The sequence below is a fragment of the Myxine glutinosa genome, chromosome 13 (genome assembly GCF_964187855.1).
Source record: "Myxine glutinosa chromosome 13, kmMyxGlut1.1, whole genome shotgun sequence".
Taxonomy (NCBI): domain Eukaryota; kingdom Metazoa; phylum Chordata; class Myxini; order Myxiniformes; family Myxinidae; genus Myxine; species Myxine glutinosa.
Genome location: NC_136273.1, coordinates 6,558,708 through 6,580,524, shown reverse-complemented (window position 1 = coordinate 6,580,524; position 21,817 = coordinate 6,558,708). Strand labels below are relative to the sequence as shown.

Here is a 21,817-nt window from a genome sequence, read left to right as displayed (position 1 = left end):
ATATAACATGTGATATATTGTTTATGATATATAACATGTGATATTTTGTTGTGATATATAACATGTGATATTTTGTTGTGATATATAACATGTGATATATTGTTGTGATATATAACATGTGATATATTGCTGTGATATATAACATGTGATATATTGCTGTGATATATAACATGTGATATATTGCTGTGATATATAACATGTGATATATTGCTGTGATATATAACATGTGATATATTGTTTATGATATATAACATGTGATATATTGCTGTGATATATAACATCTGATATATTGTTTATGATACATAACATGTGATATATTGTTTATGATATATAACATATGATATATTGTTGTGATATATAACGTGACATATTGTTGTGATTATATAACATGTGATATATTGTTGTAATTATATAACATGTGATATATTGTTGTTGTATATAACATGTGATATATTGTTGTGATATATAACATGTGATATATTGTTGTGATATATAACATGTGATATATTATTTATGATATATAACATGTGATATATTGTTGTGATATATAACATGTGATATATTGTTGTTATATATAACATGTGATATATTGTTGTGATATATAACATGTGATATATTGTTGTGATATATAACATGTGATATATTGCTGTGATATATAACATGTGATATATTGCTGTGATATATAACATGTGATATATTGCTGTGATATATAACATGTGATATATTGTTTATGATATATAACATGTGATATATTGCTGTGATATATAACATCTGATATATTGTTTATGATACATAACATGTGATATATTGTTTATGATATATAACATATGATATATTGTTGTGATATATAACGTGACATATTGTTGTGATTATATAACATGTGATATATTGTTGTAATTATATAACATGTGATATATTGTTGTTGTATATAACATGTGATATATTGTTGTGATATATAACATGTGATATATTGTTGTGATATATAACATGTGATATATTATTTATGATATATAACATGTGATATATTGTTGTGATATATAACATGTGATATATTGTTGTTATATATAACATGTGATATATTGTTGTGATATATAACATGTGATATATTGTTGTGATATATAACATGTGATATATTGTTGTGATATATAACATGTGATATATTGTTGTGATATATAACATGTGATATATTGTTGTTATATATAACATGTGATATCTTGTTGTGATATATAACATGTGATATATTGTTGTGATATATAACATGTGATATATTGTTGTGATATATAACATGTGATATATTGTTGTTATATATAACATGTGATATATTGTTGTGACATATCACATGTGATATATTGTTCTGATATATAACATGTGATCCCTCTATATTGTGCTACCTTCCAGGCTTATCCAAAGGCTGGCCATTGAAAACGTTGATTCCACCAGGCCCATAATTCCAAATGACCTCTTCAGCTGCTATAAAGTACTCCCTTTGTTTCCCACCAGCAACCGGCTCTGCAGGAGCCTTCAGTCCACAGCTGCTCACGTGGTACAAGGCCTGCATCCCAGCTGAAGGGGAAGTCAAAATAGGAAAAGTGAAAACGGCCTAAAAATATTAATTGAATAAGAGAGACAACTTATAGCAAATGCATCCTGGATGGCGATTGAATTACGGATTTAGTCTGCTGGTTGCATCATTGGTATGCTTCTGCTGGTCCTGTACATAAATGTAGGAATTTGGAAATTGGCCAGGTTATTGGCAGACTGGGGTGTACTCCATTGAATGCTAGCATATGACACCCGACAACGTTCCTCAAAGCAAGCACACTACTTCTGAGTTTTCCTGTCAGCCTTTGAAGAACCTTGAAGAAGAAGAAGACGAAGAGGAAGAAGAAGAAGAAGAAGAAGAAGAAGAGCATTCCTATTGCATCTTCAGATACATATGGCTGTCGAAGCAGTTTCTTGGCTATTGGGCACAATCCTGGAGGAGTCGCCACTCCCACGCAGGATACTCGAATGGTTCATTCATCCATTTAAGATGATACTCATTTTGCCAACCTCGGAAGGATGGTTACAGGCTGAGTCAACCCACCTGGTGTTAATTCAATGGCTGACAGGGGCTTGAACTCAGGGCCTTGTGAACTCAAGCCAGCAACCTTAACCGTGAAGCCAACAACAGGCCGAAGAACCTTGAACCAACTGTCAATTTCAGGTATACCGATGAAAGTTTAACAAACCTGGTGAGAAGGCAGGTAAACTGGGACAATGTTCGATATATTTCAATTTCAAGGAGTGTGCTTGAAAGAACATGTTCAGATTTACATCAACTGTTTAAAACATGTTCATATACTCAACATCAAAAGAAACTTATCAAATCTTTATAAGGACACTCATTGAAATCCTCCATGCAAAAATAAAAATATATTTGAACACAGGTAAGGTTCAGCTATCTTTACTAAATACATGTCAATAAACAAGGAGTTGCCTCAATCACAAAAAAACAAAAAGCATGAACATCACAAGGGGTGGTGCAACAAAAGTCACAGCACAGCAACACAAAGGCACGCACCTGAATACAGTCAAAACAAAATGACACAGGAATGGAGACAACACTCCTAACAGTCAAGGACAGAATGACAACAGTCCTCAATATCGTGTGTGTCCTCCCTGAGCTGTGATGCAGGCTGTCCACCTCCGACGCATGCTCTGTACCAGGCGTCTGATGCGGTCCTGGGGAGGTCTGTCCCACTCCTCCTGCAAGCCTTGAATGAGCTTGATCTCCTCGATGCAAGATGTCGACTAAGCTCATCCCATAAATGCTCAATGGGATTGAGGTCAGGGGAATAAGGCATCCAAGACATCACTTCAACACCCTGTTCCTGGAGGAAGTTGGTGGTCAGGCGAGCAGCATGGGGCCCAGCGTTGTCCTGCTGGAAAACTGCGATGTCAGGATGAGCCTGGAGAAATGGCAGCAGATGAGGTCTCAAAACTTCATTGACTTAACGCTGACTCGTGAGATTGCCTTCGATGACGACCAGAGGTGTTCTGAAACGGGTGGAAATGCCGACCCATACCATCACAATGGGTCCTCCCCAACGATTGATCTGGCGAATACAGCATGAAGCCAAACAGTTCAATCTTGGTTTCATCAGACCACAGAATCCTGTTTCTCACAGTCTGAGAGTCCTTTAGGTGCTTTTTTGCAAACTCCAAGTGGGCTTTCATGTGTCTTTCACTGAGGAGAGGCTTCCGTCTGGCCACTCTGCCATAAAGCCCAGATTGGTGGAGTGTTGCAGTGATGGTTGTCCTTCTGGAAGTTTCTCCCATCTGCACACAGGATCTCTGGAGCTCAGCCAGAGTGACCATCGGGTTCTTGGTCACCTCTCTTACAAAGGCCCTTCTCCCCCGATTGCTCAGTTTGGCCGGACGGCCAGCTCTAGGAAGAGTCTTGGTTGTTCCAAACTTCTTCCATTTAAGAATTATGGAGGCCACTGTGCTCTTGGGAACCTTCAATGCAGCAGGATGTTTTTGTAGGCTTCCCCAGATCTGTGCCTCGACACAATCCTGTCTCTGAGCTCTGCAGGCAGTTCCTTCGACCTCATGGCTTGATTTTTGCTCTGATATGCATTGTCAGCTGTGAGACCTTATATAGACAGGTGTGTGCCTTTCCAAATCGTGCCCAATCAATTGAATTTACCACAGGTGGACTCCAATCAAGGTGTAGAAACATCTCAAAGATGATCAAGAGAAATGGGAGGCACCTGAGCTAAATTTCAAGTGTCATAGCAAAGGGTCTGAATACTTATGTCAATGTGATATTTCAGTTTTTTCTTTTTAATAAATTTGCAAAACTTTCTGAAATCCTGTTTTCTCTTTGTCATTATGGGGTATCGAGTGTAGATTGATGAGGGAAAAAATGAACTTAAACGATTTCAGCATAAGGCTGCAACATAACAAAATGTGAAAAAAGTGAAGGGGTCTCAATACTTTCTGAATGCACTGTATCCTAGCCCTTCTACGTGCCTCGACCATTTATACCATGCATACAGGAACATTTGTATTACTTTACTAGTTGAAGTACCTGGTGTTGCCCGGGGAAACTTGTGCGAATTTTAAAAGAATTGTGAAATATCCGTGTGAAGAGTGCTTTAACCTCAGTGTTTTCCAGGTAAAAAATGGAAATTGTGATACCCTCTGCCACCAACACCAGGTGGCGCTACATGGTACACATTTACATAAATAATTTACACCCCCTCCCCCACTCCTCCCCTCTCCCCCCGCTCCCCACACCCTCGTGTGCAGCCGTGGCCACATAGCCCCCCCCCCCCCACTCCACGCACACAGTTGTATTTGCACCCAGAGTTGGCAATTTGTAACTTAAAATATATGGCCATGCATAGAACACATAGAAACAGAGAGAGAGGAAGAGAAAGAGGGGGAGGGATGGAAAGACCAAAAAGCCCTTCCCGTGCTTTGTCCGCCTCACCCTCTCTCTTCGCCCCCCCCCCCCCCTCTCTCCCCACAGGTTTCTGCAGGGCTCACAAGGCCCACCAGGAACCCCCTCTTGTCAAACTACCGAAATCCTCCATTCATTGTTCCTCTTTTTCCCCACCTGTTTCCCCTTGCATCACAAACCTGATGGAAGTGAATGCATCACAAACCTGATGGAAGTGAATGCATCACAAACCTGATGGAAGTGAATGCATCGCAAACCTGATGGAAGTGAATGCATCGCAAACCTGATGGAAGTGAATGCATCGCAAACCTGATGGAAGTGAATGCATCACAAAGCTGATGGAAGTGAATGCATCACAAACCTGATGGAAGTGAATGCATCACAAACCTGATGGAAGTGAATGCATCGCAAACCTGATGGAAGTGAATGCATCACAAACCTGATGGAAGTGAATGCATCACAAACCTGATGGAAGTGAATGCATCACAAACCTGATGGAAGTGAATGCATCGCAAACCTGATGGAAGTGAATGCATCGCAAACCTGATGGAAGTGAATGCATCGCAAACCTGATGGAAGTGAATGCATCGCAAACCTGATGGAAGTGAATGCATCGCAAACCTGATGGAAGTGAATGCATCGCAAACCTGATGGAAGTGAATGCATCACAAACCTGATGGAAGTGAATGCATCGCAAACCTGATGGAAGTGAATGCATCACAAACCTGATGGAAGTGAATGCATCACAAACCTGATGGAAGTGAATGCATCGCAAACCTGATGGAAGTGAATGCATCGCAAACCTGATGGAAGTGAATGCATCGCAAACCTGATGGAAGTGAATGCATCACAAACCTGATGGAAGTGAATGCATCACAAACCTGATGGAAGTGAATGCATCGCAAACCTGATGGAAGTGAATGCATCACAAACCTGATGGAAGTGAATGCATCACAAACCCGATGGAAGTGAATGCATCACAAACCTGATGGAAGTGAATGCATCACAAACCTGATGGAAGTGAATGCATCACAAACCTGATGGAAGTGAATGCATCGCAAACCTGATGGAAGTGAATGCATCGCAAACCTGATGGAAGTGAATGCATCGCAAACCTGATGGAAGTGAATGCATCGCAAACCTGATGGAAGTGAATGCATCGCAAACCTGATGGAAGTGAATGCATCACAAACCTGATGGAAGTGAATGCATCGCAAACCTGATGGAAGTGAATGCATCACAAACCCGATGGAAGTGAATGCATCGCAAACCTGATGGAAGTGAATGCATCACAAACCTGATGGAAGTGAATGCATCGCAAACCTGATGGAAGTGAATGCATCACAAACCTGATGGAAGTGAATGCATCGCAAACCTGATGGAAGTGAATGCATCACAAACCTGATTGAAGTGAATGCATCACAAACCTGATGGAAGTGAATGCATCGCAAACCTGATGGAAGTGAATGCATCGCAAACCTGATGGAAGTGAATGCATCGCAAACCTGATGGAAGTGAATGCATCACAAACCCGATGGAAGTGAATGCATCACAAACCCGATGGAAGTGAATGCATCACAAACCCGATGGAAGTGAATGCATCACAAACCTGATGGAAGTGAATGCATCACAAACCCGATGGAAGTGAATGCATCACAAACCCGATGGAAGTGAATGCATCACAAACCCGATGGAAGTGAATGCATCACAAACCCGATGGAAGTGAATGCATCACAAACCCGATGGAAGTGAATGCATCACAAACCCGATGGAAGTGAATGCATCACAAACCTGATGGAAGTGAATGCATCACAAACCCGATGGAAGTGAATGCATCACAAACCCGATGGAAGTGAATGCATCACAAACCCGATGGAAGTGAATGCATCACAAACCCGATGGAAGTGAATGCATCACAAACCCGATGGAAGTGAATGCATCACAAACCCGATGGAAGTGAATGCATCACAAACCCGATGGAAGTGAATGCATCACAAACCTGATGGAAGTGAATGCATCACAAACCTGATGGAAGTGAATGCATCACAAACCTGATGGAAGTGAATGCATCACAAACCCGATGGAAGTGAATGCATCACAAACCCGATGGAAGTGAATGCATCACAAACCCGATGGAAGTGAATGCATCACAAACCCGATGGAAGTGAATGCATCACAAACCCGATGGAAGTGAATGCATCACAAACCCGATGGAAGTGAATGCATCACAAACCCGATGGAAGTGAATGCATCACAAACCTGATGGAAGTGAATGCATCACAAACCTGATGGAAGTGAATGCATCACAAACCTGATGGAAGTGAATGCATCACAAACCCGATGGAAGTGAATGCATCACAAACCCGATGGAAGTGAATGCATCACAAACCTGATGGAAGTGAATGCATCACAAACCCGATGGAAGTGAATGCATCACAAACCCGATGGAAGTGAATGCATCACAAACCCGATGGAAGTGAATGCATCACAAACCCGATGGAAGTGAATGCATCACAAACCCGATGGAAGTGAATGCATCACAAACCCGATGGAAGTGAATGCATCACAAACCTGATGGAAGTGAATGCATCCCAAACCCGATGGAAGTGAATGCATCACAAACCCGATGGAAGTGAATGCATCACAAACCCGATGGAAGTGAATGCATCCCAAACCCGATGGAAGTGAATGCATCACAAACCCGATGGAAGTGAATGCATCACAAACCCGATGGAAGTGAATGCATCACAAACCCGATGGAAGTGAATGCATCACAAACCCGATGGAAGTGAATGCATCCCAAACCCGATGGAAGTGAATGCATCACAAACCCGATGGAAGTGAATGCATCACAAACCCGATGGAAGTGAATGCATCACAAACCCGATGGAAGTGAATGCATCACAAACCCGATGGAAGTGAATGCATCACAAACCCGATGGAAGTGAATGCATCACAAACCCGATGGAAGTGAATGCATCACAAACCCGATGGAAGTGAATGCATCACAAACCCGATGGAAGTGAATGCATCGCAAACCAACATTTATCTTTAATTGTAGTTAACCTGTGTTTCTCATTCCGACTGTCTTGGTGTAAACCTGGAACAGGAATGTTGGGTAAAGTACATAATCACCATCATTTGGATTCGGATGGAAGTGAATGCATCACAAACCTGATGGAAGTGAATGCATCACAAACCAACATTTATCTTTAATTGTAGTTAACCTGTGTTTCTCATTCCGACTGTCTTGGTCGTTTGACAGAAGGATGTCATTTCACAACTGTCTTCCTCCAGTCTGTTCCAAAAACAGAATTATTTCCTTGCCCCGTCTTGGGTGAAAGGTGTTCAAGGTGGATGAACACAGCAGCTCCTCATGGCCTACAAGGACGAGTACTTGTTGCAGGTACTGCTTATGGGATAATACTGTGATGAAATTGTCATCTAAGTTACGACACTGATGTTATTCTCCTCATTGCCGCTACGCGACTCCTCCGCGGCTCCTATAAAAGAGACTGCCTTTCAGCGCAGAAGGTAGTTCTTCATCCATCATCGCTATGTAACTCTATAGCACCTCTGGGCTTCCGTAGAATGGTAACGATCCTGCATTGTACGCTATCTGCTCGCTTATCGAGATACCACCTGTATGCACCTGTATTTATCTGAAGTAATACTAATACAATGATTCTTGGTTTTCTCTCTAGATGCTGTTGAGAACGATTACGATTAAACCTACTGTTGGGACAATGTTGTATCTCTGATTTTTACAACAAATACTATCCCATCAACAGTTGGAGACACTCTATTTTATTGAAAATGCATAGCAGGCCTCGTTGTTGATCAGTCATTATCTTGCAGGGTATTCTTGAGCAAATGTCGAGGGCCTAGACTGTGCTCTCATCCCAGACGAGACTCAGTTTTTTTGTATAAGAACACTTAACGGAAGAGTTTGAACACTGGACGGATCAGGATGCTGAATAGAACAAAAGGAACAATAGAGGGAGAAGGAGAGAGGGGGTGAAACACCAACAGCGGGGTTGAAGGCCAAAAAGAGAGAGAGACTTGAACAAAATAATGGGCGTGGGGAGGAATCAGGGGTAGGGGAGGATGCATATGGGATGGCAGATGGGGGTTGGGGGAGTAAACAGGCAGGACAATTCCAGGCAGCTATAGGTAAACAGGGTTTATTACAAATCAAAAGAAGTTGTTTCAACGAATTGCCAATATTTTTGTTTACATTAAATCCTTACTATAATTCACGGACCGTTGTTTATTTATGTGGTTGCGTGTTTGTCGCGCTACTCCTCCTACATTTCTGACCCAATTACATCTAGATTTTTCTATATATGATCAGCATGACCCTAATTAGTGTATAGGTGTGTTTATATCTTTGCCGGTGGTCTTAGCGGCAGGTGGGTGCAAATTCTCTATGTAAATGTGTATCATGTAGCGCCACCTACAGGTGGGAGAGGGTATTGCAATTCCCCACCCTTTGCAGTACATTGTTCCTGTCTCCACGTTTTCCAGTGCAGTAATATGTTTTGAATTGCAAGCAGTAGGCATGTTTTTGCTTCATGCACGTAACCCGGGATATTTTGTTATTTTTGGGAGCGAGTGAGGGAGCTAGCTGTCAGTTGCCTATACACCGCCCAAATAAAGGTGGGTGTCAGAAGAACCTGTTGCATGCTGAGCAAAAGGTTGCCCATAAGGCAGGTACTCTGCTAGTATGTAAAATAAGGTAGAGCAAGATGTCTTTAGCAAAAAAAAAAAAAATAATAAACAGAGCCGTCCTCTCACCAATACATCCTCCTCGGATCTTCTGTGCAGTATGTTGAACATTCTTCAATTGAAATTGCCCAACATACAAATTCAGTCATGAAGTCTTCTGGCGCGGACATTCAGGATACATAACATATAATCACAGCACCTTGGGGTTACATGGGGCAAATGCATCTTGCCCCACCTCGACCTTAGGAGACGTGTCATTACCAGATTACTATTGGTGAAAAAGGAAGTGATAAAAAGGATGCAAAGTGAGGAAGCACACAACAAGAACAAGATTGACCAAGGAGGACGATAAGTGAGAAGTTAGCTCAGTAAGTTAATGTGTTAAGCAAGTCTTTCTTACCCAATATGTGATCATTAACATTGCAGCTCAAGAGCCAGGTGCCGGGTTCCACGGGCGTCTGATGCGCAGTCATAAACGTGGCGGGGAACAGGTTGATGTTGTCCACACGATGGTGTTTTGAGACCAAGGTGGCACCGTGGAAAAAAGCTGAATGGATGTCCACTTCATTGCCCATGCCCACAAGGTGCCACGTGACATCTGCACCTGCACACATCTCAAGGCCCTTCAGGTTTCCGTAAACGTAGCCGTTGATGCCTGAAAGTGAAATAAAATGTCGTTACGTTCATAGTCTCAAAGTTTGAGTCTCTAGCCATCTTAATCTCTTTGTATATGGATGACGAGCTTTGTTTTTATGTTTTACATGTTTACGTCCCTTTATCGTCATACAATATGACATGTAGAATTTTGTGTCGGTTTGGACCAATTCAATTTCACCTTAAAATTATCTTGAGGAATAAAAAGTCAAAGGAAACAATCATTTGGTCCCTCCAGACCGACTTAAGGTAAAAGATTTTCTAAACGGAAAAGTATTACAATATGTTTGTAATGAAACAAGCATTATGAGTATTGCGCTGCAATACATGTCCCCTACCGGCAGTCTGTTGACCGGAAAACTGTTGTGGAAATTACCAAAGTTCAAAGTGCCATAACTTTGTCAAAAATGATCGAAACGTCGTGAAGTTCGAACTTGATCTGTAACTTATCATGAGGAAACCATGTGCCAAGTTTGAAATCATTAGCATTAAGAGTTTAGAAAAAAAGTCCGGAAAACTGTTCTTTGCCGGACGGACAGACTGACAGACTGACAGACTGACAGACTGACAGACGGAGTGCAAACGTATAGTCCCCTTCGGTGTACACCGGTAGGGGACTAATAAGCCCACAAGGTCGCTCTGTGGAGCAGCCTGCACGTATTGCACTGTGTGAATTATATAATTACCAACTCACGGTCTGAGGTAACTCGGCTAAAAATTATCCAATTTGCACCAAATAAAGTTTATGAATGGTTGCACAGACCCATACTTCTCACTAAAAGTGGAAACAGAATGTAAATCTGAGTTAAAATAAGCCCGCAAGGTCGCTCCGTGGAGCAGCCTGCACGTATTGCACTATGTGTGAATTATATAATGACCAACTCACGGTCTGAGGTAACTCGGCTAAAAATTATCCAATTTGCACCAAATAAAGTTTATGAATGGTTTCACGGACCCCTACTTCTCACTAAAAGTGGAAACAGAATGTAAATTGGAGTTAAAACAAGGAATATTAACAGCTTTGACTTACGCACTCCAAATTATAGTCCGGAAAACTTTTGGGGAAATTACCAAAGTTCAAAGTGCCATAACTTTGTCAAAAATGATCGAAACGTCGTGAAGTTTGAACTTGATCTGTAACTTATCATGAGGAGACCATGTGCCAAGTTTGAAATCATTAGCATTAAGAGTTTAGGGAAAAAAGTCTGGAAAACTGTTCTTTGCGTGACAGACTGACAGACTGACAGATGGACAGACGGACAGACTGACAGACTGACAGACGGAGGGACTGAGTGCAAACCTATAGTCCCCTCCGGTGTATACCGGTAGGGGACTAATAATGCAAATAGGTCCATGAGAGCATCAACTCTCGACATCCAAAGGTGCATGCAGCATTTAGACTGTCCATCATTTGATAATTCATGATTAAGTGAATTACTCCGTCTGGGCCTAAATTACCCACGTGACTATAGTATTCGCATTAACAATAATTAATAATATACCCACATGCTTGGAGTAATAAGAACTAGAAAGACACTCTGTAGAGCGAATACTGAACATGGATACATAGAGCCAGGCTGAACATGGATACATAGAGCGCATACTGAACATGGATACATAGAGCCAGGCTGAACATGGATACATAGAGCCAGGCTGAACATGGATACATAGAGCACATACTGAACATGGATACATAGAGCCAGGCTGAACATGGATACATAGAGCCAGGATGAACATGGATACATAGAGCGCATAATGAACATGGATACATAGAGCCAGGCTGAACATGGATACATGGAGCGCATACTGAACATGGATACATAGAGCCAGGCCAAACATGGATACATAGAGCCAGGCTGAACATGGATATATAGAGCGCATATTGAACATGGATACATAGAGCGCATACTGAACATGGATACAGAGAGCGCATACTGAACATGGATACATAGAGCCAGGCTGAACATGGATACATAGAGCGCATACTGAACATGGTTACATAGAGCCAGGCTGAACATGGATACATAGAGCGCATACTGGACATGGATACATAGAGCCAGGCTGAACATGGATACATAGAGCGCATACTGAACATGGATACACAGAGCCAGGCTGAACATGGATACATAGAGCCAGGCTGAACATGGATACATAGAGCGCATACTGAACATGGATACATAGAGCCAGACTGAACATGGATACATAGAGCCAGGCTGAGCATGGATACATAGAGCGCATACTGAACATGGATACATAGAGCCAGGCTGAACATGGATACATAGAGGGCATACTGAACATGGATACATAGAGCGCATACTGAACATGGATACATAGAGCGCATACTGAACATGGATACATAGAGCCAGGCTGAACATGGATACATAGAGGGCATACTGAACATGGATACATAGAGCGCATACTGAACATGGCTACATAGAGCCAGGCTGAACATGGATAGATAGAGCTCCTACTAAACATGGATACAGTCACGTGAAAAAGTAAGTACACCCCATGTAAAGTTTTGACTTTTTCAACATATTTCAACATACAGCTATTTGATCTTCATTTCAACAATATTGATAGATAAAGGTGATATAATATAACAAATATCATGAAACATTTACATTTTGTAGTCCATTGTATAATTTAAATAAACATAAATGCAAATTTTGCATGTGGAAAAAGTAAGTACACCCATACATTTATCACTACTTCAAAAACCTAAAATAAGAATTAGGTGCACCAGCTCAGGTGCAAATAATTCGAACATCGTTAGAGAGGATCTTGGAGGAACCTGTCTTATTTAAACCTCAGACATTTAGTTTGGTTTGCTCTTTGTTGTTGAGGTGTGCGGCGTCACCATGCCGAGATCAAAAGAGCTCTCTGAGGCCTTCAGAAAGAAGGTTATAGATGCCTACGAGTCTGGGAAGGGATTAAAAAAGATCTCCAAACAATTTGAAATGAATCATTCGACTGTTCGGAAAATCATCTACAAGTGGAGAAGATTCCAAACAACTGCCAACTTGTTCAGGCCAGGTCGCCCCGGCAAGTTCAGCCCAGGAGCAGACCGCAAGATGCTGAAAGAAGTCTCGAAGAACCCCAGAATGTCATCACGGGACCTACAGGTAGCTCTTGCCACTGTTGATGTCAAAGTGCATGAGTCTACCATTAGAAAGAGGCTGCACAAATTTGATCTACATGGGAGGCGTGCCAGGAGGAAACCTTTGCTGTCCAGAAAGAACATCAGGGCAAGACTAACGTTTGCCAATGAACACCTAGGCAAAGACCAGGACTTCTGGAACAATATGCTCTGGACAGATGAGTCAAAGGTAGAGCTATTTGGCCACAGTACCAGAAGACATGTTTGGCAAAAACCAAAGACAGCATTTGACCACAAGAACCTGATACCAACTGTAAAGCATGGTGGTGGAAATATTATGGTTTGGGGCAGCTTTGCTGCATCAGGGCCTGGGCAGCTCACCATCATAAAATCCACTATGAATTCTTCATTGTACCAGAGGGTGCTGGAGGATAATGTGAGGCCATCTGTCGGAAACGTTGAAGCTCAACCGAAGGTGGACCTTGCAACATGACAATGACCCTAAATATACCAGGTAAATCCACCAAGGAATGGCTGAAAAGAAAGAAATGGAGGGTTCTGGAATGGCCAAGTCAAGGCCCGGATCTAAATCCCATCGAGATGTTGTAGGGGGATTTGAAACGATCTGTGCATGCAAGAAACCCCTCAAACATCGCACAGCTGAAAGAATTCTGCATGGAGGAGTGGGCAAAGATTTCTCCCAGTCGATGTCAGAGACTGGTAGACAGTTATAAGAAACGCCTACTTGAGGTTGTTTCTGCCAAAGAGGGCAATACCACCTATTAGAGCCAGGGGTGTACTTACTTTTTCCACATGCGAAATTTGCATTTACGTTTATTTAAATTATACACTAGACTACAAAATGTAAATGTTTCATGATATTTGTTATATTATATCACCTTTATCTGTCAATATTGTTGAAATGAAGATCAAATAGCTGTATGTTGAAATATGTTGAAAAAGTCAAAACTTTACATGGGGTGTACTTACTTTTTCACGTTTGTAGATAGAGGCATGTGTTTTGTATCCACTGATAGGCCAGATCTGGATTCGAACCTGAACCAAATTCTAATTGGCTTGTTCTTGTCACCGAACCAACTCCTCCACACCAAGTTTGACATAATCCACCCACAATTTTTTGAAATATCTTGCTATATATAGTTTTGGACCCATCTCTCAATGGTAAAAGAATCACTTAACATTTTAAAATCAAATTCTCGTGTCCGTATCCACATCCGGATTTGGATCTTCACCAAAATCAAATAAATTATTCCATGTCACACACCCAACCTGTCCGCCAAATTTCATCCAAATCCGTCCACAACCTTTTGAGATACCCTGCTCATCGACAAACAAACAGCGAAAGACAGACAAACAGACAGGGTGAAAATATAACATCCTTCCACCTTCGTTGGCCAGGTAACAATGTTGTATAATAAAATCCTTATTCTGTTTGTTTGTCTTTCCGACTATTTTCTCTCAAACATAATCAGGCCGGGGGGCTAATTCCGCCCCCCCCCACCTCCTCTAATGTTTTCGACATTTTTTCCCAAACCCACTTTTTTTGTCCAAGCCCCCCCCCCTCCCACCCCCCCGTCTTGTCACTTCAACTCTGCTGTTGGTGTTTCCCCCCTCTCTCAAATGTTCCTTTTGTCCTGTTGTGTCCTGATCCGTTCAATTTACTAGTACAAGCTCTTCCACGAGCCTCGACTTTGCAAAAAAAAAAAAAATAAACAAGAAGACGTCATGCATAGCACGATACTTGCAAAATCCGCCCCCTCACCCCCAAAAGTTTTCCATTGATACAGCAAATTGTCCATTTCATGAAGATTAAAATTTACGATCTTGATCAAAGCTCGGGTCAACAGGATGAAAAGTGACGATTTTTCAGATAAAAAGTGATGATTTTGGAAGTTTGACCTTGAGTTGACCTTTGACCTTTTGACCTAAAATAGTATGTTTCCCAATTTAGTGACTCGATATGCAAATGCTGTTCAATTTTCAAGTCAATCGGTTGAGAATTGACAGCTTTTAGATGAAAATTGATTTTTAAAATTTGACCTCCAGTTGACCTTTTGACCTCAAAAATAGTTCATTTCCCAATTTAGTGACTTGATATACAAATGCTATTCAATTTTCAAGTCAATCGGATTTAAAATGGCGAGTTTAGAAATTTGACCTCCAGATGACCTTTGACCTCAAAATCAATAGGCTTATCAATTGGGAGGACGTAGACAACTTGGTGATGTTTCGTGACGATCGGTTTAGAATTGTGACCTTTAGGCTGGTGACAAAAAGACAAACAGACAGACAGACAGAACCACAAACGGAACCGACCAATATACAGTACTTGAAAAATCTTCGATTTTGCAAGTAATAAAAAAGAGGGGGAAAAGTAAAGTCAGGAAGAGGTGAAACTTACTGTGCATCTTGTTACTTTCCTGGAAATCCTCATCATCCACATCAACAGACCTGGGATTCGAGCAGAAACGTTTCACGTTTTCCTCCAGATACCAGCTCAGGTTTTCGTCCAGAACAGAAAACATGATGACGAAGTGTGGTGCTGTCAGTTTGTCCAAATCGAGCACCGCACCTGTGGTATGGCCAGGTACAGGGTTACTGGCGCGCAGACGAAGGTATCAATCACCACCTGCAATCATTGAATGATTGCACGTCATCATCAGCCGTTTACCCCCAAAGACAGGGCAGATGGTATCGTTTTATATAAATAAAGTTTGTATATATACTTATTTTATTGCCACACTGTATGAAGCAACCTTTAATGACGAATCAACAAGTGACAAGAAGCGCATTGTTTGTGGCAGGTTTGGGTGAGATCTGACCGGTGCAAACAAGAGTACCGGTGATCAAGGCAAAGTTGAACGTTGTGGACGTGCTATTTCCCCCAATAGTTTAGTCCCTTATCTTTTAGTGTTTATATCAATCAAATGTTGTTGTTTTTATTTAAGAAGGCTGAAACGATAGCTTACAGGTAGTGCTGGCGCACTCCCCTTCGGGTAGTCTAACCTTGGTTTGAATCTCAACCCAGCTATAAATTGTCAGGTCAGGCCGGAGCGGCGCGTCGCCACATCCACTTTCCACCAGAACGATACCACAGGGGCCTCCGTATGCCCATCCCCAAGGCAGATGCCCGGGCTCGTCCATATCTCACCGAGATATCACTCAATCTACTGCACCGATGAAGCACGTAGTCGGCCGCTTGGCCTCCTCCGCTCATGAGGCTCCCTCACGGAGAGAATCTGGTGAGCAGAATCAGCGTCAAGAAAAGAAGGAACATGTCCAGACAGCCGCAGCTAATGCTCACGTACTACATCGGTAACAAATCTCATCTGAGTCTCTCTCAGCAAATGCTTGTTGGACACAAAGTATGACCAGCGATAGCCAAGGATTCTCCAAAGAGACCTGGTTGTTCAAAGTTGTCCTTTTCTCAGATCCTTAGTCAGAGTCTAGGTCTCACATCCGTAGAGTAGAGCGAGACTGGAATCATCTCGGACATAAAAACTCAGACTTTCATCATCCTCCTGCAAAAGTACCCCACCCATGGTCCAGTGAATCCCTGACTCCCCAGGTCCGACCTAGACATCTATTGACTTCTAGCTTACAACACGTGGAGACATGATAACCCAGGAGACCGGTGATCTCAGTGGCTCCGAATCCTCATTCAGCACCTTGAGGGCCCCCATAAAGATATCCAGAGTCTCTGCAAAGATGACTGTATCATCTGCGAAATGAAGACCAGAGATCTTGACGGTCTCAAATGATGCACTGCAGTTCATCTCTCTGACATCCTCCCTATAATACAGTACATACAGTATAAGCACTGAAAAGGGTGGGGTCAGTACACACCCCTGACAAACTCCAGTAACAACTGGAAATAAGTCAGAGATTGAATCACCACACTTTACAACACTCAGAACCAGAGCATCGTTCAGATATCAGATCAATCAACTTTAGTCGCTCCCCACGAAGACTGAGGACCTCCAGAAGGCATCCCAATTCACTGAGTTTAACGCTTTGCGGAGGTAAACCTATTGTAGGCTGCAAGCAGGTGCTGTTGAAATTCTCGCCTGTGTTAGTTGAGAACCTGAAGAGCAATGCTACAGTCAATGGTTGACCGCCTTGGTGTAAAGCCAGACTGCTCTGGGTGCTGGTGTTCAAGCAGATGGTGGCGAACCCTTTCAATAGTTATCCAAGCAAAGACCTTGCCTGGCACTGAGAGCAGCAATATCCCTTGGTAGATGTTGCAGTCCTGGTAATCACCCTTCCTTATTTAGAGAGGGACAACAAGGCCTCTCTTACAGTCAGTCAGTTGGGATGATGCTCGTGCTCCAAACAGAGCACAGAATTCACACAGAGCACAAAAACAGGAGTGCAGCATCTACACCAACTTTCTGAAGTTCAGCATGGATGCCATAAATCCCAGGAGTTCCACGTTCCCCACCATCCCCTCCTTCAACAGGTTCACCGCTGCCTGTGTTTCCACCAACGAAGGCAGTTCACAGTTGATTGGACGGTCAGCCTTAAGGATAATAACACCCCTGACATCCACTTCAACAGCTGGTGGGTCAGCCTCGTAAAGCCGCTGAAATTTACCAGCCAAGAGGACCTTTACTTCAGTCTCTTCTGTCAAGAGCTCACCCCCTTCCACTCTAACTGCAGTACAATGAGGGACAGACTTGGAGGAGCACAATCTGTAAGTCAGACAAGAATCACTTGACCACAAGTGATGCTCTACCGTTTCACAGATTCCTCGCACATAGGCCTCCTTGTCTGCCCTCAGCGACCATACTGTTTTACGCCTCAGCTCCCTGAACAGCTCAGTTCTGTCATCAAGCCTGGCCCTGCGACTCTGGTAAATGGTATCCAGTGTCCCTTGGGAGACAAAATTCCTCTTCGCCTGACGGTGGGTTCCAAGACACCCACCGGCAACATCAAGGATGGTAGTCGTGAAGGCACTCAAGATTGGACAACTCTTCAAGATCTCCCAAAACACCCAAAGCCCCCAGATCCCCACTCAACCTGTTCACGAACTCCTCAGCTACCCTTTCATCCTTGAGCATACCAACATCCAGTCAAGGCTGAGATGGCATCATTCTCTTGGATTTGAGCCACTGCTTCAGAGTTGCTCCAACAAGCCTGTGATTGGTATTGAGGAACTGAGCACTCCAGTAGACCCTGCATTCGGGAGCATCCTCCATTGACCATCAATGAGCACATGGTCAATGTCCTTCGCCACACCACCAGCATTGGAATACAAAGTCCAGCGATGTGGCTGTGGGCACTGAAACCATGAACCAGTCACCCTAAACCTAATGGCTGATTTATGCTTCTGCGAGTCTGCGAGTCTGCGAACATGCACACCACTTCCGCATTTGCTAAGCACCTTTGGCTTTCTCACCTTTCTTGCAGACAATCAAGGGTCCGATGAGACCCGCAGCAACATCACGAACAGCATCGACGTGAGAGTGGTAGATCCAAGTGAGGCAGTCGGGGTCGTCGGGGGTTGGGCCGTGGCTCGGCTTGGCGAGCCAGGTGTATGTGTAGTTGTGTCCCGGGAATACCGCGTCGTCCTTCCTGTGAATGTCCAACGTAGCGTCTGGGTACAAGGAACCTGGTGGGAATAATACGAATCAATAAATAATGCAACAACGGCACCAACAACTTAAAACAAACATTGGGTTCTCTTATTGCTTCAATTTGATCGATTCCCTTTTCTGAAGGTTTTAAAAATATTGTTCTGTGGTTCCTGGAGGAGTTTGTACATAAATCACACGTCGGATGAAGACGTTAGGAAGAGACGTTGGTGAACAATAAATACAGCATATGGAGATTTGAATCTGGGATCCCAGCATCATGACGTACTGCATGTGCTCAGATGGGCCTATCCCGACAAAAGTCCGACATGATTTCTGTTATAGATCTGATGGGAATCCCATGAGATCTCATTAAAAACATTCTGCAAAGGTCAATTTGTTGTGGTTCCCGGAATTCCCGGAGTGTTTAGTTTGGATTCCAGTGGTATCCTACTTTTTGAAGAACAATTTTCCATAATTTAAATTTTCAATTATTGTTCTCCAATTTTTAATTAAATTAATTTTCAAAAATGGAACTTTTTCCATTTTTTTAAATTTATTTTTGTTTTCAATCATCTGATTTTTAAAATTATTTTTCCCCAAAATTTTTTATTTTTTCTTTTTATTATTTCAATTTTCAATTATTTAAATATTTTTCAATGAGTTAAAAATTATTTTTATTTTATTTTTTTGGGATACAAGATCGAGGCTCGTGTAAGAGCTAACATCAATCACAAAAAACAACAACGAACGGACACACAAAACATACAAAAAAGGGAGTGAGAGACAAAATGGGGAGAAAGAGGGAAGCACACAAGTACAACATTTGAGAGCAGGGACATCGGGAGATCTGTGGGAGGGAGAGGGCTTGGGGGGAGGAGGCATGGGAAGGTTGGAAAGTATAAAACACATGGACACTGCTGGAACTTCCAGGAAAGAAGTTGGAATTTCAAAAAAGTGGATCTGGGGTGAATTAACGGGGGTAGAAGAGATCAAGGTTTTGGATGGGGGAAGATAAGAGATGGTGGTGAACAGCTGTTTTAAATACCTGGAGGGAGGAGTGAGATTGAAGAGAGTGAGGGAGTTTGTTCCAGAGGCGGGAGAAAAGAGGAATGAAAGAGTGAAGGTGAGCAGAGAGTCTTGATTTTGGCAGTTTAACCATAAGAGGGTTGCAGGCAGATCTTGTGCGACCTTTAGGAATATTTAGGGGACAGTGCCCAGAGAAAGCTGGGGGAGCAAGGCCGGAGAGTAGTCGGTAGAAGACAGAAAGACCACCAACCTGCCTGCGGTGAGTGAGTGAAAGGCCCTTGGAGTTAGCTTCATCGCGGGAGATTCCAATGATTCTGAACGCTTTGGTCTCAACAGCGTGAAGACGAGTTAGGTGTGAGGCAGGAGCACCGGCCCAGAGGGGGGAACATTTGTGGTGAAAAATCTATTTAATGCGAGTGCTTGGCTTAATACACATTCCTGGTGAGGGGGCGGGATGCATATGTAATCTGCTTCCAGGGATGTCGTTTGCTGCAAGTATGATGGGAGACACACAAAGTCATGATTCTATGAGAGAGCTAGGTCATAGTCAGGTTCACTATGTTTTTTCGTTCAAAATTTTGGTAGATTAGCAAAACTATACATTTCTAGAATACTCAGAGCATGAGGAATCCAAAAATTCATGTTGGCATTTGCATGGACACCTTTGCGAAAATGACCCTCAGGACAGTGATGAAGATCTGTAAAAGCATATTCCTGAACGGTGTAGACCTAGTAGATCCTGTGTATAGGACTTATAGTTCAATCTGATACTAACAAGGCTGCTTTCTTGCTTTATAATCCCATACCTATAACTTCAAAGGACTTGCAATATCATGTATTATGTAATACAGTTATATCACAAATATAAAGACAATGGTTTTCAATTACCTTTGTTTGTTGCTTTTCTATAATCCTGAGCACTATTTTGAGGCCTTTATTGGATTCCTTGACCCAGAAAACATAGGATTAGCATATTTAATTAAGTTTCTAGGTTGACTAGAAGCCGAGATCGCGCAAAATATGTATTTTATGGTGGCCATTTTGAAAATTCAAAATGGCGGCCATGCAGGTGTCTGTGCAAATGCCAACATTGATTTTCGGATTCTCCATGCTCTGAAGATTCCAAAAATGTACAGGTTTGCTAATCCCAAAATTTTGAACGAAATTATATTTGTTAACATAGTGAACCTGACTATCAGCTTCCGCTGTTTAATGGTAGTTGCTTCAGTTGCTTCATTCAAACGTATTGCCATGTATTCTTTGTATCTTTGTAGACGAATGAAATGCTTATGATGTTTTTATTTGTAGATGCATCAGGTTGATTGCATTAAAGCCTCGATACCTCGAGAGGTATTTGTTGCTCAATTCATTTTCACATCATCAGTATTCCATTGAGCTGCGGAGCTAGGTGTGAGGCAGGAGCACCAGCCCAGAGGGGAGAGCAGTATTTCATTGAGCTGCGGAGCTAGGTGTGAGGCAGGAGCACCAGCCCAGAGGGGAGAGCAGTATTCCATTGAGCTGCGGAGCTAGGTGTGAGGCAGGAGCACCAGCCCAGAGGGGAGAGCAGTATTCCATTGAGCTGCGGAGCTAGGTGTGAGGCAGGAGCACCAGCCCAGAGGGGAGAGCAGTATTCCATTGAGCTGCGGATGAAAGCCTTGTATGTGGTGAGGAGCTCAGGTGTGCGAAGGAAGGACTTCGCACGACGGAGGATGCCCAGTCGGCGACTGGCTTTGGAGGCCAGATTTGAAATGTGGTTTTCCCAAGAAAGATTATGGCAGATAGTGAGACCCAAAAGCTTGAGTGACAGAACTTCTTGGAGAGGATTGTTCAGAAAGTGGATGGGAGGGTTGTCCAGTCGGTCTTTTCGGAGAGACATCGTAAGAGTGTGAGATTTGTCAGGATTGATAGACATGTTCCACTTGTTTGACCAGTTTGTGATTTTTTATTTATATATATATATATATATTTATTTTATTTATTTTATTTACATTTTTTATTTTAATAATTTTCTAATTAGCGTATATCATTCTGGTTTGGTGAGTGGTGAGGATGCAATGACGGAGGCATTAGGTGTGTCGTCTTGGTGTCTGTGGTGTTCTGCTTTTTGGGGGAAAAAAAAAAACCCAAAAACGTTTGTTTTCATTATGGGGCAGAATTTCAAGGGCTACCAATTGTCCAATATCACGAGTTGGCTCGACCGGGATGAATCGGGGATCTCCGATCATAGCCCTCTTGTTGAGAATGCAGACGGACATCATTCCT

General features: G+C 42.5%; 1 protein-coding gene across 2 annotated transcripts in view; it reads right to left on the bottom strand.

The window, feature by feature from the left end:
• Positions 1 to 21,817, bottom strand: part of LOC137438533 (ceruloplasmin) — a 124,796-nt gene that overhangs the window by 58,724 nt on the left and 44,255 nt on the right. For both annotated transcript variants that reach the window (XM_068133656.2, XM_068133658.2), the window contains exons 3-6: positions 18,352 to 18,564; positions 15,355 to 15,525; positions 9,579 to 9,833; positions 1,392 to 1,563 (exon numbers count right to left, since the gene is read on the bottom strand). In XM_068133656.2, coding sequence (XP_067989757.2) covers positions 1,392 to 1,563; positions 9,579 to 9,833; positions 15,355 to 15,525; positions 18,352 to 18,564 — 811 coding nt within the window. The remainder of the gene's footprint in view (positions 1 to 1,391; positions 1,564 to 9,578; positions 9,834 to 15,354; positions 15,526 to 18,351; positions 18,565 to 21,817) is intronic.